This window comes from Peromyscus leucopus, chromosome X, assembly GCF_004664715.2.
Source record: "Peromyscus leucopus breed LL Stock chromosome X, UCI_PerLeu_2.1, whole genome shotgun sequence".
In the NCBI taxonomy this organism is placed as follows: Eukaryota; Metazoa; Chordata; class Mammalia; order Rodentia; family Cricetidae; genus Peromyscus; species Peromyscus leucopus.
The window spans coordinates 108,862,142-108,885,731 of record NC_051083.1 but is presented as its reverse complement, the minus strand read 5'-3'; the positions used below and the strand labels follow the sequence as shown (position 1 = coordinate 108,885,731).

At 35.1% G+C, this 23,590-nt stretch overlaps 1 protein-coding gene and 1 pseudogene across 4 annotated transcripts in view; one reads left to right on the top strand and one right to left on the bottom strand.

The window, feature by feature from the left end:
* Tenm1 (teneurin transmembrane protein 1) overlaps positions 1-23,590 on the top strand; it is an 829,897-nt gene that overhangs the window by 631,199 nt on the left and 175,108 nt on the right. For all 4 annotated transcript variants that reach the window (XM_028881639.1, XM_028881638.2, XM_028881636.2 and 1 more), the window contains one exon: positions 22,099-22,284. In XM_028881639.1, the coding sequence (XP_028737472.1) occupies positions 22,099-22,284 (186 nt within the window). The remainder of the gene's footprint in view (positions 1-22,098; positions 22,285-23,590) is intronic.
* LOC114701522 lies at positions 12,644-14,545 on the bottom strand (annotated as a pseudogene).

Here is a 23,590-nt window from a genome sequence, read left to right as displayed (position 1 = left end):
ATAAAGGGAATAAAAGAGCATGCTAATCCTTACAATAATAAATATTTGGATTAAAGATAAAAATTTTAGCCAAAAATTAAGGTCTGCATATGTACTCACATATTTTATTTAACATCAGTATAAACAAACTATTTTCCTTGAAGTCAGGCATCAGAGCAATATGATTGGCTGGCTTATAATCATTTCACTTTGTGCCATTCAGAAATTGCTTTTGAGATTTTTTTCAACCATTTCTTAACTTGGTTGCTCAAAACTGAAATTGGATTGTATCCTGGACACAGCAGGAAGGCAATTTGCAGAGCCCATGAACATTGTTGAAATTATCATGCAAGCTTATTAAATGCAATGTATATTTAAATTGAAAAAACTTCCTTTATTAAACCCAGATAGGTGAATTTTTATAGCTTCCAGCACTAAAGTGTATTAAGTTTGAGGGTCAGGTTAGATTAATTTCTAATCTTTATGGAAATCATTTTTATTAAAAAGTGGAAAGTTAAGATTTTGACAGTTACAGGGTTTGGAAAATTCTAAAAGGATCATCATTTAAATATGCAGGGGACATAAAATCAGAGTGCTTTCATGATAAAGATGATTTGTTTATTTTATATGCTCATTTTTAAAAGCTGTTTTTAATATTTAAGCTTGTTAAGGAAAATCTGAAATGTGGTTGAATACATTAAAGCCTAAATAAGAGTTTTGACTTTCATTACTTTTCGTGAGAGCCAACAAAATAAAACTTAGCCTGAACTTAGAAGCTAAAATGAAAAAGATTAAAGGGATATTTTTATTTCTAAAAGAAGTGATCAACATATTTGAAGTTTTATTGTGAACACATTCCATGATTTTTAAGGAAGCCTGCTGCATGACTGGAGTTTCTTATTTGAAAATTTACATTTCAAATTGTTTCTTTTTCAGTTTCTTTAGCTCCAGTTACATTGAGAAGCAATTTGAAAATAATGTAATGTGCACAACCAGATGATTTACTATACATATACACTATGAAATTATCACAATCGAATTATTTAGCATCTCATTGCATCATATCTTTGGTTGTGCATGGAATGAGAGCACTAAAGATTTACTCAGGATATTTCAAGTCCACTTGCACTAATTTTATTTCATTTAAAGAATTCTTGTGGCAATTGGCTTAGAGGTGCATACAAATCCTAAAGCAAATTAGAGGCTATAATTTAGTGGTGGAATGCGCCTCTGTGCTACATATCCCACCTCTGCAAGTTAAACAAGACAATGCTCCAGAAAACACCCATGGAAAATTTTCCAACGGAGATAAATGGCAATCAAGTGGGAAGAAACTGCTCTACCCTTTGAATTTAAATATGCAATAGAGTGCATCTCTGATTCTTGTGCCTTCTCTTGGACTCTTTTCCTTCTGTTTATTTTGTCCAATTCTGATGTGTTAGTTTACTATATTATTATCATCATTCTTAGGGGCCTATTTCTGTTGAGAGACAGAAAGGGAGTGGATGTGGATGGGAGGGGAGATGGAGAGAAACTGGGAGGAATAGACGGAGGGGAATCCATAATCAGGTTATAGTATGTGAGAAAAAATATATTTTCAATAAAAGGAAGGAAAAAACACTCTTGTGTTTGTATTTTAAAAGTTGAAAATAAAACATCAAAGAACACACCACATTTATATTTCAGAAGAGTAGGGCTATTTGCCTAGCATGTTCATTGGTAATATACAAGTAGTCAAGAGTTATAATTTATGGTAACTGATCTTGGAATATTAAGAAAGAATTAATTACTACCCTTTTTACCCATTTTACACCTTTCAAAACAATAATACTATAGAACAAATTCCTTATTGAATAAAGATATTAATGAAAAACGAAACTCAGATGTTTATTCTTGAGTATCAAACATAGATACTCAAAAGGGAACTTTTCCAAAATTACATGAGAAAGGATATTGCTTTTCATAGACATTAGTTCATTTGTTTGTTGTTTTTTTTAATCAACAGTGCTACTATTGCTTCAACTCTTGAGGTGTACAACATAAAGCAATGGTTGTATCTTAGTAACAATATGGTCACTATAGTGAAACAAAGTAAAACATATTTGTCATTTCACATAATTGCTTTTTTTTAGGTTTTTTCGAGACAGGGTTTCTCTGTGTAGCTTTGCGCCTCTCCTGGAACTCACTTGGTAGCCCATGCTGGCCTCGAACTCACAGAGATCCGCCTGCCTCTGCCTCCCAAGTGCTGGGATTAAAGGCGTGTGCCACCACCGCCCGGTTCGTAATTGCATTTTTATTCCAAGAACAATTAAAATCTAGTTATATAACAAAAGTCAGTAATACGATTCAATTAGCTATAATCTTCATCTTTTATATGAAATCTTTACATTTGTTCATCCTACATGTCTGCTACTTTTGAGTTTTTTAACCTATTGCTACGTTTCTTCCTCTGTCTTGGCTTTAGCAACCACTATTTTACACTGTCTCTGTATGTGTATGTTAGATTTCACTATCAGTGAGATCATGTAGTACTATTTCTGTGATAGCCTTTTTCATTTAGCATACTGTCTGCCAGCTCATACTAAAGAAACTCGCTCTGTAGACCAGACTGGCCTTGGACTCAGAGATCCACCTGCCTCTACACCCCAGGTACTGGGATTAAATGCATGTACCACCACCACCAGCTTTTGCTATAGACTAATATTCCACTATATAAAACAAATATATTTTCACTTTATACACTCATCATCTATATTAGCTGGTTTCCATATTTTCATCTTGTTACCTTGACTTTGTATTAATGTCTCTACCCATTTACCTGCCTTCCTTTTTTAACCAGCACATAAAATTGTACATATATGATGTGAACAGCATAAACATCTATCTTCTCAGATATCTTTTTTACCACTGTTTTATGGTGAAAACATTTAAAAAATACCTTCTAGTAAACTATTTAGTACACTATTTGCCATCACTCTTCTGTGCAACATTAGAGCAGAGCATCCTTCCTTCTGCTAACTATAAACCAGCCCTCAATGTGCAATGAGTTCCTACTTCTCCTCATATCTGCTAACCACTATTCTATTTTCAGTGTCTATTAAGTCAATTTTACATTACAGTAATGAGTAAGATCATGTAGTATTTTTATTTATTCTAGAATTTTTTTCTTAACATATTGACATGTAATCCTATCCATAATTTCATAAATGGCAGGACTTCATTTTGTGGCTTGATTGTACATGCACCACATTTTCTTTTATTGGCTTTTAATATTTATTTGGTTGTTTGTATTTGCATATGTAGGTTAGAGGATGACTCTTGAGAGTCAGTTCTCTCTTCCCTCTATGTGGATTCCTGGGATCCAACTCAGGCCATCAGGCTTAGAGGCACATACCTTTACCCACTGAGACATCTCACTAGCACATCCCATTTTCTTCATCCTTTCATCAGTTGTTAAATAATTTTGTTAAATATTCAATGGTTGTTTCAGTTTCTTGGCTATTGTCAATAATGCTATAATAAATGTGAGAGTACAGATGTCTCATCAACATGTTGACTTCATTTCTCTTGGGTATAGACCCAGCAGTAATATAGCTGGATCATATGAAACTTCTGTTTTTAGATTTTTGAGAAACATCCGTAGTATTTTTCACAAGGTCTATATTAATATACATTCTTATCAATAATGTACTGGCTTCCCTTTTCACAGTAGTCTTTTCAGCACTTATCAATTCAGTATTTTTGATATCTTTCTCATTGTAGTATACGTCATTTGATTAGTCATACTGAGCATTTTTCATATATTTATTGGCCATTTATATGTCTTCTTTTGATAAACATCTGTTGATATCATCAGCTAATTTTGATAGGATTATTTGCTGTTTTTTATTAGTTATCTATTTGAGGGCTCTACACAATACTGTGTTACACAGTGGTGAGCCTAGTACTGGTGTGAAGTCTAAAGCCTGAGGTTACTTCCTTCCTCCTCCCCCAAACATGAATTGTCTCTCTATACAATGAATTGCTTAGAATTGAGCCAAGAGTGGAACACATACAACTCTTTCTTTCCTGTCTGTCTACAGTCTTTTTTTTTTTTAAATGTATCTACCCTTATTATGCTACAATTGGGTACTGTGGTCCCTCACCTGATTTCTGTAGCTCTTATGAAAATGGTTCAGTGCATGAATAGATGTTCAAATTGATATTTTGGGGGGAATAGCGATTTTTGGAGAGTTTTTCTTTGCTACCAGTTTGCTCCAACTCACTCCTGCCTTGTTTTTGTATCTATGACAGGAACTAGAAAGAAGCTTTCTCACTAAAATAACAGAATATTAGCCCAAATGTCAACCACTGAGTCTCCTAGACCTCTTGATTTCCTTCAACGATGGCAAAATTTTCCAATTGCAAGTTTGAAATTTTGGGGCACTTTTATGTTTATCAATAATTTATATAATCAACATATATTAGATACTATTTTCCCTGAGGAAATTGGAAGCCTGAATGCAGGAAAGGGAGTAGAATACATGAGAATACATGGGTTACTCAATAAATGTTTGTTAAATGTATTAATGAAATAATTTTACAAATAATTATTGGCTGTTTATCATGTAGAAGAAATGTATGAAAAGAGGAAAAAGATTGTAATGCAATGTTTCCTTTCCCAATGTATACTAAGGTATGTAATTCATATGTGTAGAACACTATAGTGAAAGATTGTATGACAGTTATGATAGGTATATATATATATATATATATATATATATATATATATATATATATATATATTTCTAGAAGACTACAGAAGAGGAACTGCAATTTTTTCCTTACAGTATCATAGTACATGGACTTCTCAGACTGAAAGCTGAATTACCATTTAGACAAACAGAAACAGACTGCAGGAAAGGCATTGGAAACAGAAGGGGAAAGATGAAGGAGCCTTGCATGCACATAAAAGAAGATGATTCCTATATAAGACAGGTAGTCAAGTTGTCTGTATGAAGAATACAAATATGGCAATAATGAAAGCCCAAGTCAGAAAGCTAATAATTAGAAGTTGCATCAGAAGTGATTAGAGTTCCAAGATATGAGAGTTTAGACTATAGTATGCTTTAGGAGACTATGACGTATTTTTATAGCGATGTGTAGCCAAAGGTATGCTTTATCAACAAGGGAGTAAACAAGTTGTCAACTGAAAGCGAACCATGCAACATAGAGGTAATATATACAACACTGGAAGGGTTCAGTGATACAAGATAAATCATAACTGAATTCAAATGGCTATTTTCAAAAATCTGAGGTCATGGCTGTTGTGTAATAGTTTTCCTGCCAGACTGAAACACTCCATCCTATAGGGAAGCTCATTAACAGCTTCAGGAAGTCCCAGAAACTGACATGATTCTCTAGGACATCTCCCTTCACAAGAGTATATAAGCAATAAGAACTGATGATAATCAGTCTCAGACAAATCAATCTGTAAAGATTCAAACATGCCCAGCAGCCTGGAAGAAGCAGAAACCAGCCAACAGCAGCGAACATAATCTGGGGATCTTGCAGATGCTAGGAAGAGACAGATAAAAAGTGAAAAGAGAGAAATTTATGTTTTCAGAATTAGACAGCAAGAAAGAAGGCAGGCCCAGCAATAAGAGTCTGTTAGTCGCTTCCAGAGAAGATATGTGGGGTGGAGGCTGTGTGTCTGCAGAGTAATGGTGGCCAAAATGTCATGGTATACAGGCTTAGGGTTTTGGCACTTATCTGGATAAAGGAGATGGAACAGGGAGGAAGCAAAAACATTATGCTTTCTGAGTTAGAACTCAGAAAGCTGACATGAAGGTAGCTCAACAGTTTATAAGCACTGAGAGAAGGGCTTTGGAAGTTGATAATGTATCTCAAGGCTAGAAATATAGCTCAGTGGTAGTGTTTGACTATAATGCATAAGATTCTGGATTCAATCACCAGCAAATCACACACACATACACACACACACACACACACACACACACACACACACAATTCCTCATTGAGAGGACAATTTTTCTTTCTATTTTCTTGTTATATCTTCAGGTTTACCATATTTCTTTTCACCTATGACTTTTCGCACCAGTCTTTCTAAGTTAGATTTTCTCCTTATTACTGGAAGCATACAAGAAAAATCACATGTTTTCTATATCAAAGGCTATTACTACCTACTGACCAAGCTGTCCTTAGAAGGGTTACTGATGGTTAGCCACACTATTTGTGTCAGAACATGTCAGGATACTACCATGCATATGTCATAAAGTGGTATGTATTCAGGACATGAATACAAGGATGCATCTGTTATCTCCATCAGAATAAGTGTTATTGACTATGAATCATACCATTTATACCAGGGGAGGTCAACACAATATTCATATTTTCTAATGGTATCTAGGAAGCAGATGACTTAAGATGGCACATTTCATTTTTTTTATTATTATTTAATTGAAAATGGATTCTTCTCTCATAAAATACACCCCAAGCACAGTTTCTCCTCCCTCCACCCCTCCCAGCCTACACTAAATCCAGGTTTAGATAATAATCAATTAATGACCCTCCAGACAGTTGAGGTTGTCATGTCTCCTCCCAGGGCCAGAGATATGAGCTGGCTACCATTCTCTGACCAGTATTAGAGTCCAGAAATTTTGATCCTTTCTTTTTACTAGAGGTAGAGAATATTTTACTTAAAAATCACAGAATCACAAATCACTCCAAAGGAAATTTCCATAGATGGACTATTTTATTATTGACTTCAGTGTTCCAAATTAGGCTTGCATTTTTCTGTCATCAAATTTTCTACCAAAGAACATTTAACCACCTTATAAGAGAAATCCATGGGTATCTGTAATAAACAAGATCTATGAAACTTTAAGCCAAACATCATTAGAATTGTTGTTGTTTGAGGCAAAGCCTCTCTATGTAGCCCTGGCTGACATGGAACTTGCTGTGGAGACCAAGTTTGATTCAAACTCACAGGGATCCACCTGCATCTGCTTCCCAAGTGCTGAAATTAAATCCCAACCTGTCATTATAACTCTTAAAAATACTTCTAAAATTAAACATTTTAAGAATCAAGGCTGTGTTCAGATTAGAATTGTGATGTTGTCATTGCCACTTGTGTGTTGTCATTGTACATGTCGTTATACAGCCTCTTCAGTCAGATTGTACTGATGTAAAATGAAATTGAGACTGACAAAATGTGTTGATGTGCAATTGCAATATGGAGACAGAGGGACAAGTATTATTCATGTACCATAGATTTTCTGGGTTAAAAGGAGATGTGCTTTGATGCTCCAAGCCCAGTGTCTTAGTCAGCTTTCCACACTGTAATAAATACCAGAAACAGTCAACTTGTAAAAAAATGAAAAGGCTTATTTTGGCTCACAGTTTAGAAAGTTTCCATCTGTGATTGATTGTCCTCACTGCTTTGGGGCTGCATGGTAGAGTACTTGCTTGATTCATGGGGACAATGGCAACCCAAGTAGCTTAAGAGCCAGTAAAGTTTTTTTTGTAAACAATATATAGACCAAGTTCCTTTCCAGAATCAATTAATCAAGCAAAACAATACATATTATTAAGAAAAAACTTTGTGTAGTCCATCCTTACTTGCCAAATGTTTTCACCTACAGTTTCCTGCATCATTGACACAAATCATTGAGAAAATTCCCATAGCTTCTGTAATAAAAATTGTAGTAAAGTTGAACAAAGAGTAATTATCTATTCAGGTTTCTTCATTCCCATTTTTAGTTCTTCATTTCTTTTTTCCACGTCCAGCTTCATACCCTTAGATCTTTAACAGATTCTACTAGATACTGGGCAATTTATTAATGTTTACAAATCTTTATATCAGAAATATTCTTTCCTTATTTAGGATGCTATGCTGTAGCATTCAGTTTTTTACATAAATATATGTTATACAACAAGATAACAAGATTTAATATTTGGGGGTGCCTGATAGTATCATTACAGAATATTAGGCACAGTTGAGGTGGCAAGAATAACAGAGTTTAGTTTACTGGGAACTTCTATCTAAAAAGTAAATCTGAGAAACTGTTTGGAGAGCTGCTCTGAAGGATTTACTATTTAATCAAGTCGTTCTTTGTCAGCATGTAACAAAGATGTGTTCCGGCTGTATCCTAGTCCAATTTATCCAAATGGTGTTCATTGTTGACATGCATAAAGAAACTTATTAAAAATGAAATGTCTCAATAGAATTTTAAAGTGTCTGCCTATATTTTTCATGTTGTTTGCCAATACATTTGCACAGAAGCATGTTTGTATTTTAGCATTCTTTTGTCATCTTTTGCAGCCTATAATGTTAATATATTTTCAACCAGATGAAAATATTGCTCACGGAATAGAAGTCTGTGCGACAAATATATTAGATCAGATATCATTTCTATCATGTTTATAAGTTACACAATTTCCAGAATCTATTTTGTGTTTGTTTCCCCCCACCCTTCGCACTGATTATAAGTAGATGGGGATTGAAGAACATCTCAGAATCCATCGAGAAACCCCATTTAAACTCGATACAACTGCAGAAACGTTGATGCACTTCAAAATGAGGAATGTTTATTGTTTAAGATCTGCTGCTCCATTTGTAGTAATTTATTTCTTAGATGATTCCCTTACTCATGAGGATATTGCTTCCCACTTGGATACTTGTGGTACTGAAACTGTAAATCATACGGGTAGTTGTGGCTTCTGTCTGGCAAGTGCTGAGTGTTAAGGACTGCACAAGAAAGTGAGACATGGTTTTGCTTCTTTAATTCAAGGGAACAGTTCCCAAAGAATTTTTTCCATTTTTTGTTTGAAAATTATTATTAAATATTTAGGGTATGTGAAATAGCATAAAACAGCTATTATACTGTTTTAATAAGTAATATAAGTGAGTGTCTCTATGTATAATTTTTTCAATAAAGTGTTTAATCATTATTTTTACTGGCATATTGTGGAGCACTTTGAAATAATTTGGTACATGTATAGAATGTAAAATGTTCAAAGTAGTTAGTACATGAGCCCCTCTACTAACTTTCCCTGCATCAGAAACCACGTTTCCTAATTTTCTGAGAAACTGCCATATCAATTTCCAAAGTGGCTGTACAAGTTTTCACTCCCACCAGCAGTGGAGGAGTGTTCCCCTTGCTCCATATCCTCTTCAACATAAACTGTCATGGATGTTTTTGATCTTCACCATTTTTATAGGTATAGATGATGTCTCAGAGTAGTTTTGATTTGCATTTCCCTGGTGGCTAAGGATGTTGAACAATTCTTTAAGTTTCTCTCAGCCATTTGAGATTCTTCTGTTGAGAATTCTCTGTTTAGATCTGTACTCCATTTTTCATTTGGATGATTCCAGCTAGGATTCCTACCAATAGTGGAGAGGGTACCTGAACTGGCCATCTCCAGTAAAACACCTTAATTGTCATCAGAGAGCCTTCATCCAGTAACTGGTATAAGCAGATGAAGAGATTCACAGAATAGTATTGTAAAATAAAATAAAATAAAATAATAATAATAATAATAATAATAATAATAATGAGAGATTCACAGCCAAGCACTGGGCTGAGCTCCAGGAGTCCTGTTGAAGAGAGGGAGGAGGGATTGTACAGCCAGGGGTCAAGGTCATCACAAGGGAACCCAGAGAAACAACTAGCCTGGGCTCTTGGTAGCTCATGTACTCTGGACCAACAGCTAGGGAGCCTGCATGGGACTGACCTAGGCCCTCTGCATGTGTGTGACAGTTGTGTAGCTTGGTCTATTTGTGGGGCTTCTAGCAGTGGGATTAGAACCTGTCCCTGGCATATGAGCTGGCTTTTTGGAACCTATTCCCCATGCTAGCTTGCCTAGCCAGGCCTTGATGCAGGAGGAGGAGCTTGGTCCTGCCTCAACTTGATGTGCCATGCTTTGTTGTTGCCCATAGGAGGAAAGGGTAGAGGAGATGTGGATGTGGGAGGGAACAAGAAAAAAGAAGGTAGAGGAAACTGTGGTTGGGATGGAAAATGAATGAAAAACTTCAATTAATAAATTTAAAAATGTGATACATACATAAAAAGAAACCACTATGTTAAACTTAGCCATTTTTTACAGAGTTCTAGCCTTTGCAAATATGTGTAGATTATTTTTGCACTATCCTGTGTTTGAGTTCTACCTTCTTTTTTCAGGATTTGAAGGCTTCCCTATGGTGATATTTTATTTTGTATTAAAATGTTAATTGTATGTTAATAAATAAAGTTGCCCGGGGGTCAGAGCTATTAGAGCCATAGCAAGAGTGTGGTGGTGGTGACGCACACCATTAATCTCAATACCACAGAAGACCTGGAAGTCTCTACAGACAGGCAGTGATGAGGCAGTCATGTGTTTGGGTTTACAGCCAATGAGAAGGCAGAACAGAAAGTCTATATAAAGCCAAACAGACAGGGAGTAGCTCTCTTTCAAAGAGGTCTCTTGGCGGAAGAGCTAGCTGCAACAGGAAGGGTAAGGCTCTTAGTTCTGATCTCTTGGCTTTCTTCTTTGCATTGATTCTGTGTTTATTATTTAACAAGACAGTTGGTTACATCTACACTTGCCCATATTGAGTCATGTATCTTTACATTATTCAAGTTAACTTGAATAGTTTTGTGCTAAAATGTCTTATCCATTTTCCTACTGATGAAAATTTAAGTTGAGGCCTAAACTCACCTATTAACATACTGAAAAATGATTTGGCTTATTCTTGGTTATTCCTTTTCCATCAGGATGACAAGGGTTTTATTTTTTTGAAGGGAGTTGGTGTTTTGAGACAGGGTTTCATGTATCACATGCTGGCCTAAAACTCTTTACACCATCCAGAGTGGCTTTGAAACTTTGAATCTCCCACAGCTACCTTGTACCTTCATGTTAGGATTACAGGCATTTGTCACCATGCTGAGAATTCTTTCTGGATTTTAAGATCAGATTTTCACATGCTACAAAAAAAAATTTGGCATGTTGACAAGAATTACATGGATTTATACAACTAAGCAGACAAATATTGATACCCTAAAGATAGTGAAGCTTTTAACTTATGAACACAGAACATATATTTCTCAATTGGTTGATTGGGTACTTGTAGTTGATCATCAAAAAATATTACGTAAAGTGATGATATTTTTTACATTTGTTATTATTGTGAATGGGCATCTTTTTTTTTTTTTTTACAAATTGCAGGTTTATTAGCTATCTCTGATATAAAGACATGCGGAATTTTTATTTGACTTCGCATCTAGAATCTATTATATTGTCTTCTACTTTTCAGTTTTCATTTCTATTTAGCGCTATCTCCCTTTGCAACCATTACTTCTTTCACACATTGGATTATTTTATTGTGCTATTTAAGATCTCTAGTACAATACTGAAAGGTTCATTGTCACTTTTCAAATCCAGCAGAGTACATACTACCCTCCACTATGAAAGCTAGCCAGTAGAGATGAAGCTTCTAGATCAGTACCAACTTTATTTTTCCACTTTTCATGACTCAAGTATTTATGTGTTCAATAATAGGGTCATACTGTCAAGCTCTAGAGAGCAATCAACAGTTGGCAACATCCTGTACTGCTTAGGGGTCTGTGGGATCTCACTGGCCAACAACTGGAAATGGGCTTTTTATTTGTTAGTTTTTGGTATCTAGTAGGGATATTAGTACCCTGTTATATAGTCACTCCATTTTAACTTTGTGTGTGTGTGTGTGTGTGTGTGTGTGTGTGTGTGTGTGTGTGTGTGTGTTAGGAAACATCTACAGTAGTAGGTTTCCATGTGATCTTTTCACAAGGTCTTTAGTGTTATTTATTCTGCCCTATATTCCTTCCTCCAGCCTGATCTTCCTTCTCCAACCCCAATTTAACTCTATCCATTATTCCCTTCTCACCCTTTATATTAGTGCAATCCCTCTCCACTCTCTTGGAAGCCATTCCCTGTGGCCCCTTAGTAATTTCCTGACCTCTATGGGTATTCCAAATGAAACACATCTGAGGATTTAAAGCTAAAATTCACAAGAAAGAAAAAATATATGATGTTTGTCTTTCTGAGTCTGGGTTACCTCAGTCAGGATTATTGTTTCTAGATATACTCATTTACATGCACATTTCATAATTTCATTTAACAACTGATTAATATGTCATTCTATAAATGCATGACATATCCTCTATCTATTCATCAGTTTATGAACATCTAAGCTGTTTCAAATTTCTGGCTATTATAAATAGAACAACAACAAACCTGGATGAGCAGGAATCTTCACAGTAATATTTAGAGTCCTTTGAGCATATGCCCAAGAATGGTATAGCTGGGTCATGTGGGATATCTATTTTCAGCTTCTTTGTTTTATTTTTGAGATTAAAATATAATTACAACATTTCTCTCTTCCCTTTCCTCCCCCCAAATCCTCCCATATTTCTTCAAATTCAGGTCTCCACACTGATTTCCATAGTGGCTGTACTCCCACCAGTAATGAATAAATGCTCCCTCTTCCCTGCTTCCTTGCTAGCATCTTTGATGATTTGTTGTATTAATCTCGGCCATTCTAACTGGGGTAAGATGAAATCTCAAAGTAGTTATAATTTGTGCTTCCCTGATTGCTAAGGAGGTTGAACTTTTAAAAAAAATGTTTCTCATCCATTTGCATTCCTTCTTGTGAGAATTTTGTTTAGTTCCACAGCCCAATTTTAGTTGGGTTATTTGTTTTCTTGTCTTTTAGCTCTTTTATATATTCTAGAGCCTAACCCTCTGTCATATGTAAAAACTTTTTTCCTGTTCTATGGGTTGTCTCCACACCCAAGTGGTGATGTTCTTTGCTGTACAGAAACTTTTTTTGGTTTCTGGAGGTCTCATTTATCCATTGTTAGTTTTAATGCTTACACTACCAGGGTCCTGTTCAGAAATTCTTTTCCTGTGCCAATAAGTATAAGTGTATTGCCTGCTTTCTCTACTTCCCACCCCCACTAAGGCTCTCTATTTATGTGTTTTACATTTATTTAAAAAAAAAAAAAAACAGAATCCCAGAATTTTCCCTCCTGTGTGTTTTCATATGGCTTTTTTTGTGGTCCATGATACCAACTCAGGTTGTCAGTACAATGAAACCAAACTAACAAGTTGGAAGCAGATTATTCTGTCATTTTTCTAGGTCTTTGAGCTTCACACCAAATCTAAAGCTAATTGCTCCACATTTGTTTGACCTGCCTGTAAGGTTCACAGGAATTTTCTCAACTCTGTAGTCATGAACAATTTCACAGTTTCCAGTGTAACCACACTTTATTATCACAGTTAGGAACCCAGTAATGACTTTGGAGCCTGCCCTGATGAGGACCTGGTGTTTGCCTCTCTTGTCAGCACTGTCAATGCTCTTGACAGCATATGCTAGGACATTCATGCACACTGTGGGGAAGACATGGAAGGATGATGGAAAGCGCCAAGGGAGGTGGAAATGAGCACACAAAGTTATCTGCTTTCTATTCTTGAGACAAGCATTTTGTATACTGTATTTTAATTGTTCTTCTTTTATACTAAATGTATTGAATCTATAAATTTCCTCAAAGTTCCTAATTTGCATTTCACGAAGGTTTTATTTGCTTTCACTATAACTTTTATTTTCTTTTTTGATAATTTCATATATGTACATCATGAACTCTGGTTACTCTCTCTTCCCACCTTTTCCTAGCTCTCTCCTACCCCTGACAACTCCTCATTCCTTACAAATCCCTTTCAAACATCTATTTTTATCTTGTTTTTTTGACTCACTGTTTTAAGCAAGGTTGTCTGCGTGACTAGGTGTTTCAAACTACCTATTAGAGTCAGTAGGCTCACATACAAGATACACAAGTGAAAACAATGACTGCATCTCCCTCAGAATCGACCAGCAGGCAATTAGTCAGTAAGATGGGGTGTGGTCTCATAAGTCCCTCCTCAACTCATGATTAACTAATCACATACCCAGTCTTGGGCAGGCCTAGTCTAGTCAACTTCAGCTGCTGTGAGATCATGATTGCAATGGTTATATCCAGAAGATAGCATTTTGAACACCTTCCCTCTGTCTCCCAACTTTTACATTCTTTCTGCCCCATTTCCTAAAATGTTCCCTGAGGGTAGAGAGGGTGACATGAGTGCCCTGTCTTGGATTGAGCATTTCAGTGTCACTCATTTGCAACAGCTTGAATAGCCATGATTCTTTGTATTTGCTGCAGTTTATTGCAAAGAGAAGACTCTCTGGTTAAGGTTTAGTGTACCATTTGTTTATGGATATAATTATAAATATTTAAAGGGGTGCTGTGGTATCGTGTCTTTACCCAAATAACTATAGTACAATCCAGACTAGTGTCTAAAGCCTCCTCAGCCATGAGCTTTTGACTGAATTTACAGTACACAGAAGGAATTTCCTCTTGCAGAGTAGGCTTAAAATCCAATCAGAGAGTGGTTTGTTTCCACCATAATAACTGTGGCACCGCATCACCAGTGGGCACAACTTGCCATGTGGGCTGGTATTAGACTTTTTTGTAGGGGGAGATGGGAGTTGGTTTTTTGAGACAGAGTTTCTCTGTGTAACTTTGGAACCTGTCCTGGAATTTGCTCTGTAGAGCATTCTGGCCTTTAAACTCACCGAGATCCACATGCCTCTGCTTCCTGAGTGCTAGGATTAAAGGTGTGCACCACCACCACCACCACCACCACCACCATGTGAACTCTTAAGTTTCATAGCTAGGTAAGTACATTAATGCCTTTTTACCCCAAAAGCTTCCAAAGCACCTTTCAGGAAAAAGGAAAGCTAGCCAGGTGGGAAGAAGTTTTTAACTCAGTTACAGCTTGATTTCTATCTTCATAAGGTTTAAAAAATATGATTTTCATTGTATTACTTCTAATTTCCAATGTAATTTTGGATATAACCCATGACTTATTTTAAAGTGTTTAAGGAAATCTTTTCTGAAATGTTAGTTTTGTAATACATTTTTGTTATCTATTTCTAAATTTCTTGCATTCTGCTGAAATAGTACATGAGACTTGGCTTTGTGGACAAATGTTTTTGTAGCCTTTATGGGCATTCTTCTTCATGTGCTTAAAACAACACTTATTTTATAGTTATAGACTCAGGGTTCCAATTATGTTTGGTAATTTAAAGATATTTGTTGGTCTATTCAAATTTTCTACATCCTCATCGATTTTCAATTTCTTGTGACTGATTTCAAAATTGTCCATTTGCCTTGCTCCAACTCTATAAAGCTTTACATGGTTTATCTTATGTATTTTGAATCTGTATTTTCAGAGTCTGGATTGCTATACCTTCCTGGTGAATTATACTTTTGTCATTAGATAATAACTGGATTTATCCATGATAATGCTTTATGCTTTGAAGTCTACATCATCTGACAATATTATACTCAATTTTTCGTTGGTTGCTGTCTACTATGCTTCTTCCTTTTATTTATGACTTCTCTTTATTAGTATGTTTTAGCAATCTATTCTTGACTGAAAGAAAATACTAGATTTTCCTTTTCATTCAGTTACAAAAACTCTTTTGTTCAAATTCAAGTTCAATTCCTTTTTCATTTACTAGGATTGCTGATGTATTTGGATTTACATCCTATAATCTTCTTTTGTGTCTCCTATTTATAATTGTCTCTTTGATTTTTTTCTCCTTTCTGTCTTTTCTTTGAAGGAGTTCTTTTTTCCCACTCTACAGTTAGAAAGATATGTTCTCTTGCTGTTTTTAGAGGCTACCTTTAATTTTAAACATATTAAAATGTGCCACCCAGAGAAAAGTATACAAAACTCACAACATACAGTTCTATGATTTATCAAACTATGGAATGTCTTGTAACTCCCATGCAAGTCAAAAATACAGACTGGAACTTGAGTGCCCTTTTGTAACCACCCATTCCCAGTTTCCACCATCTTTCTCTCTTTGTCTAGGTAAGAACATTGGTGCTCTTCTTCCTTTTCTTTTTTCTTTTTTTCCACAGTGTCGCAACCCATAGCCCAAGCTAGTTGGTCTTAAACTTGCAACATTCCTCTTGTCTCAACCTCACTAGACCTAATGAGCCACAAGACTCAACAATCCTGTCTTCTATTACTTGCCCGCTTTTGAAATCTTACAATATGTATGATTTTTTAAAATTTCTTTCATTCAACATTGCTTTTGCAGATTTACCCATATTGTGGCATTTTGCTATCAATTATTTTCTTACAGTTTATCATTTCTTCATACAATTGCTACAACTAATTATTCATTCTATTGCTGATGAGTGTTTGAAATGTGTCCACATTTTGTCTAGCACCAATAATTCTTCTGTGAACACTTTTATACATACCTTTTGAAAAGCATGTGCTTGTTTTTAGTCTGCCAAGAAAATCCTAAGTGGTGTGACTGTGGCATAACAGAATATATATATTCAACTTTGGCGGATAATGTCAAATACTTCTCCAAAGTGATCACACCGATCTACAGAGCCTTCTGTGGTGCATGAGACTTTCTTTTGCTCAAGTTATCTGTAACACATTACTATTTGTGTTGTTCATTTTACTTTTAACTGTTATTGTGTTTTTGTAAAGGTATTTCCTCTTTATTTTCATGTTTATGTCCCTGATATGTGGTAACATTTGAATTTGGCCATCTAGTTATGCTTTTATATAATGCCCATACTTCTGGTCTTTTTACTATTAATTTGAAATTTTTAAAGTATTCTAAATGTATGATCTTTTTAGTGATATATACTACCCACTCAAATATCTTTTCTCTGTCTTTTAGTAGGTAACTATTAATTTTGATGGACACAAAATTATTGGATTTTACTCTCATTGTTGTATTTTGATGACTCCTTTAAAAATTATTTTCTACCATAAAATCTAGAAATGATTTCCTAGTGTTGTGTTCCAGCAGCATTCTTAAATAGTGCTTTGTACGTATGATTTGAAATTAATTTAGTGTACATGATAATGTAGTTTTTCTGCTGGATATTCAGTCTTCCATACCATTTAATTTAACATAATACTCTCTCTGCATGTCTGTAGGGTCGCCTTCACCATAAATTGCATGTTCTTTATGTGTGAATTTTGGTGTGTGTAGCTCGGTAATAGAAAGTTCTAAGTTAGTAGAGCGTTGTATCTTGATACTTGGTCCTGCTGTCAACTGCACTGCACAGTCTCCTCACAAACATGCAAACACCTACACAATGTACACGGAGACAAAGATACTAAGATGCTCATTCGTCTCATTGTGAAATGAAAGCTGTTCAGGAAAATTGGTGTCTTTCAAAATTGGGTTTTCCGGTCCATGAACACCATATAGCTTTCCATTTATTCATGTTATATCTCATTTCACTTCAAACATTTTTTGGTTTCAATAGAGGGCTTGAACATATTTTGTGAGATGTTTTCGATTTAATTACATTACATTAGTTTTGATAAGTGATAATTACATTTTCATGCATTTCATTCATTTGATTTCATGTGAATTTTTCTTTTCCCATACTGTCTTCTGAAGTGTGTCACATTGTCCTACATTTTTCTATATATTAACTTTGCTAGAATTTTACATGTAGTTTATAGTGACTTCATAGGACACATTTTATAGAATCTCCTCTTTTTCTATTTTTTGGGAAATTTGATTCAGGATTATAAATCTTTCATCCTTCAAACTTTGATATATTTACAAGTACAGTCATCTGAGACTAGAGTTTTCCTTATGAGGATATTGTTTGCTGTGGGATAGAGATCTTTAAACACTATCCAGTTTCTTTTGATTTGTGTTGTTATAAATACATGTTGTGGTTTTATGGTAATTGCCTACTTCACAACATGTTCAAATGCAATGACAAAAAGCCAACTCATTTGTACTAATTTCCTACTTTATATTACTGATATTACTTAATAGAGTCCTCCCTCTGTATTTGGGGCTTGATCCACTCACCACAAAGGAATTATCAACTTTATTGATCTAGGCAAATAAAGTATTGTTTTTCTTTAAAGTTTCTACAGTCATCTGCCACTGTTTTATTACTCTCAGTTCTTGTAATTATCATTTTCTTTCTTCCACTTTCTTTGAAATTACTTTGCTATAATAATGGAAATTCCTTGGCCATTTTTCCTTTCAGGTGTTTTTGTTGTCATTTTTTTTTATTATTAAGACATTTTTTATTCATTTTACATACCAATCACAGATCCCCCTTTTCCTTCCTCCTGCCCCTCCAGCCTTCTACCCCAACCCACCCTCCATTCGCTCCTACAAGAAGGTAAGGCCTCCGATGGGGAGTCAGCAGAGTCATCTTTTTTATTGAAAAAATTCATACAATATGTTTTCATTATGCTTTTTCCCTCCTCCAACTCCTCCTAGATCTTCTCTACCTCCATACCTATCCAACTTTGTGTTCTCTCTGTGTATTCCTCTGTCCCTCTCTAAAAAACAAAATGAGAACAGAAAAGAAGAAAAATCCACACAATAGAAACCAAAACCAACAGAAGACTAAAAAGACAAAACAAAGCAAAGTGAAATAAAAAGTCTATAAAAAATGCATTGTCTTTGTTTTGTGTGGGCCTAGGCATATAGCCTACGCTAAAATATGGTTTATATACGCAGTGAGACTCAGTTGGAGAAAAGGTGATTTTCTATTTGCCAATGGGTATCAATTGCAGATAGCTTCTAGGTTAAAGACGGGAGCACATGTCTACTTCCCTCTGTCTTTGCTGAGACCCTGTCTGTACTGAACTTGGGCAGGACTTTTGCGTGCTTTCACAGTCTCTGTGAGCTCATATGTATATCAGTCTTGTTGTGTCTGGAGTCATCTCTCATCTCTGTGTCTTACAATCTTTTCACCTTTACTTCTGGCTCTCATAATCTATCCATCTTCTCCTCCTTCCTTTACCATAGAATTGTGGAGAGTAACAAATGCCTATCCATTTTTTCAAGGTATGTTCTGCCCCCACAAGACTAGCAAAGCTTAACCCAGCTTCTAGGCCTCTCTATCTTCCTCTACTATATCTACCAAACACTGCTACTGGAAAAAGCATCCATAAATGTCAGAATCATCTCACTGAGGTTTTTTTTTGTTTTTGTTTTTGTTTTTGGTTTTTTTGCCTAGAGATTGATACAGTAATTCTTTATTACCTTGGGAAATCTACTATCTTCTAAAATATTTAAATATATATTTTATCTATATGTTCTAGCTTTTATTAGAAAGAAATAGTAAAAAATATTGGATTCTATTATTAGAAACCAGGTCTTATAATTAAATTTTTATATACTATCTTGATAAAGTATTTCTTGCCTATCTCATCAATAATACAGAACTTTACAAGTATTTCACTTAGGACATTCCATTTCATATTACTATACAATAATATTTCCTTTCTACATTATGTCCTAGCTCTCAAGTTTTTAGTTATCAATTTCTGTCATTTAATCAATGCTTCTTTCTTTGTATGCTTTGAATTGTTTCTTCAGTCTTGCATTGATGTGGTTTATCTAATCAGGCCTCTCATCTTAATAAGGTCTTTCACTTTTTAATGTCATGGGGAACTATGAAAGGGAGCAGATCATGATTTCAGATTCATAAGAACTGCTGTTGCAAGATCAAATTATCTATCAGAAATGTGGAATCAAGATGTATGGATCTCATGCTAGGTCAAGATAATTCTATCTAAGCCACCACTTAGAAAAATGCTCACCTTTTAAAATATATTTTTCAGTGTTCTAGACTTTTTGTATGACCTGGTGAACCTGCAAATGGCTTTCCATTTATTTTTACTTAGTCCAATCTGGCCCTACAGCTACTACTTTATCAGTACAGCTCTTTCTAGACTCATTGAGAGTTTCTTGTTGGGTAAATCTAGTGGGCACTTCTCATACTGTGTCTGACAAAAGTAAACCATAGTCCCATTGGATTTCTTCTGAAATCGCATTGCCTTTTTCCCAGTATCCTTCAATAGTGCTTTCTTTTCTTCATGATATTTTTGCATATTTTTATTAGCAAATAATAAATTGTGTCAATTTCATAACAGCTTACTTAGTTTATAAATCACTGAACATTTCAGAGTACATTTCAGAGGTTCTGCTATCATATATCTCTTTCAGTGTTCCAACTATTTCTATTGCCTATATATTAAGATTGCCAAATTTACATCTCCAGACCTAGCCTGTCAAATAAATATATTCTTGTAATTAACTGATATTTTCATGTAACTCAGTATACATAACATAAAGCTAATGTTTGGTGTTCTCTTTGTGAGTCCCCAGACATTTTTCATTTCATACATAGCAGCATTATCCATTCATTTATTGCTATTTTTATTAACTTAAACTTTCCTTTAACCAGCATATTGAAACTTGAGAAACTCCCATTGATTATACCTCTAAAATATATCTCCAATCAGTCCACGAGCCACTAGAGATATACATATTATTCCTTCTGGTATATACTTAACACAAGTCAGATAGAGCATGTTAACAAATTGTTTAAAGATATTAACCAGAGATATCAGACATTCTTTTGTTTTGTTTTTTGTTTTTTGTTTTTTGTTTTTTTTTGAGACTGGGTTTCTCTGTGTGTAGCTTTGGAGCCTATCCTGAATCTCAATCTGTAGACCAGGCTGGCCTCGAACTCACAGAGATCCGCCTGGCTCTGCCTCCCAAGTGCTGGGATTAAAGGCATGTGCCACCACCGCCTGGCTCAGACATTCTTATTTCATATTTCAAACCCATTACTTTCCATCAATCCCAAGCCTGCAAAAAATAATCAGAGGCTTGAAAGATAGCTCAGTGGATAAACTGCATGTTCTGCAAGACTCAGGACTAGAGTTTCTATCTTCAATACCACATAACAAAGCAGGGAGTCCACTTGTAACCACAGCACTCAGGAAGCAGAGCCAGGGGATCCTAGGGGCAAAGTGGATCGCTACATTAGCCAAAATGGTGAGCTGGGGGTTCAGCAAGAGACTCTTCCTAAGTGAATAAAGTGGCAAGCCATCAACAATGTTATGTAACATCAAACTCTGACCTCCACACATAGATATACACATGTGCATGGATACCTGCATATATGCAGTCACATACATGTGAACACACATACTACATATACATACAAAACATATTAATAAATTAGTGACCAAATCAATCCAGGTTTAAAAATCTCTACAGGTAGTGCTTTATCATAAAGGTATTGTCCCATCCTGAAAATTATCATGATCTCTATAGAATTTATTAATATTATTGTAACTGAATAATTCTTAATATCAAAATTAATTTCAAAATTTAGACTATAAAAATGACAACTCAACTTCCAGAATACCCTTTTTTCCTTTCAAGGATGTATGACCATTAAAAACCAAACATATTGGATTCCTTCAATAAGCTTTTGTCCATTTTCCTCTAGCAGAAGAATTAGATAAGAAAGAAGCTTGCCAAGCTCTTATCTTTGGTTTATCTACTGTCAGGATTTTATTAATATTCAACATTTCTCATCAAAAAGTCAAGGAGACAAAGCAGACAACTTCAGCAAAGACAGCACACACCATCATTATATTGGCTAAACACTGAATAGCATTTCAAGAAAAGAAGGCTGTGTACTTTAATCAACCAGGAGTCATTTCATATGCTTAAAATAAATACAAATATTGATTGTGTGATCAGAGAAACCAGTTGATTAATGTCATTGGGAGCTTTTCCTTTTGTGTATTATAAATTTTATTATGTTAGTTTTTTTCAATGTTGTCTTCCTGAGTAAGCTTAGAATACTATTTTACTGTGTAATCATCCACTGTGAATACATATAGTATCATAAAATAACTCAATATTATCTGTGATTCTAATGAACTTTTAAGGAATCCTCTCAGATGTTTGTTGGACAAACACTTCCTTTCTAAGTCTTGATGACATCATCATTTTATAGACTTCTTCAAATCAATTTGCCCTAAAATTTATTTTACACATAGAATCTTAACTACCTTCTTTGGAAAGTCCCTTGTATGTTTATTCAGATACAAGAAATGTAAGTGATATTTTGTTATCAGTGTAGCCTGTGATGTGTTGTTCATTCTGATACCTTTAGAAAGGAATGGTTGTTGGCTTTAATTAAATGTTAACATGCCTTCTTTGAATTTCCACAGAGCTCTGTACCATGGATTGTGGTAGCCATGGGGTCTGCTCAAGGGGAATATGCCAATGTGAAGAAGGCTGGGTAGGACCAACATGTGAAGAACGTTCCTGTCACTCTCACTGTGCTGAGCATGGTCAATGCAAAGATGGAAAATGTGAGTGTAGCCCTGGATGGGAGGGCGACCACTGCACAATCGGTAAGTATCAACATACTTTGACTAAAGTAAGTTGGGATAATTGAACAAGTAAGAGAATTCTAGTGAGTCAGTTGCCATGATATTCATAGAATTTGAAGTTGGAGAAAAGGGGAAAAGGAAACACTGGCTACAATTGTTTTGTGAACTGGGAGGTTTCTTCTTTAATAGTATTTTACTGATTTCTTCTGTCATTTCTTTTCTCATTACTTCAGTGCTCCTTATATTGTCTGCTTTCAACCACTTTGAGTTACTCAAATGAAAGATGACACATTGGAATAAAGTGTCATTAGTTAATAAGATAAGTGCTTTTGTTGACAGTAACATTCACTGTCCATTTTTCCTTTTGAAAAGTATAGGTTATTTTTGTTGAAAGCACCTACGGACAATTTCATTAAATGGGACTACTTTATCAGAACCCATTTGATATCATTAGAGGCTGCCTTTAATGTATATGAAAAAGGCACTCCTGACCTATTATCAATAGAACATCTGTATTCAATTGTCTATCTTTGTTTAGTAGTACAGAGTTTATGCTGAAGTATTGACCCTTTCTCACAGCCTTGTCATCAATTTACAAATTTTCAAGCTGTGCCCAGACAGAACACTCTGTAGACAGGGGGATACCTATGTGATAGTTAACATATCATGCAATATTCACAATATAAAAGATATTACTAATAATTAAGACTTCTAATGTAAAATAGTTTTTTAATAAAAACCTTCTATTTATGTACATATCTGCCAAAAAGTTTTCTTGTATTTTGCCTTAATTGTATTTATGGTTTCTGTGATAAAATACCTTGAGAAAAGCAGCTTAGGAGAGAAAGAGTTTATTTTTGCTCACAGTTCCAGATTAAAATTTATCATACTAAGGAAGTCACATTAGCAGGAGCTCTTAGAAGTTAGGGATATCATATCCATATTCAGAAACAGAACACAGTGAATGTATGTATGCTTGTGCTCAGCTCACTTTTTCCTTTCTTATACAGTTCAGGGTCCCTGCATAGGGAATGATACCACCCATATTAGGTCGATCTTCCCATTTCAATTAATCTCATCAAGATAATCTCCCATAGGCATTCCCACAGACGAACATGATTCAAGCAATGTTATTGAGACTCTCTTCCCAGATAATTCTAAGATGTGTCAAGTCACATTCAAAACTAACCATTGTACATGTACAATGGAATAAATACAATTGTACAATTCCCATTGTTCTACTAAAGAAATGGGTCACAGTGTCCCATTGGCATTTCCATGACTAGAAAAAATGTACACAACCAAAGGCTACAGTTATCTTTTGGTT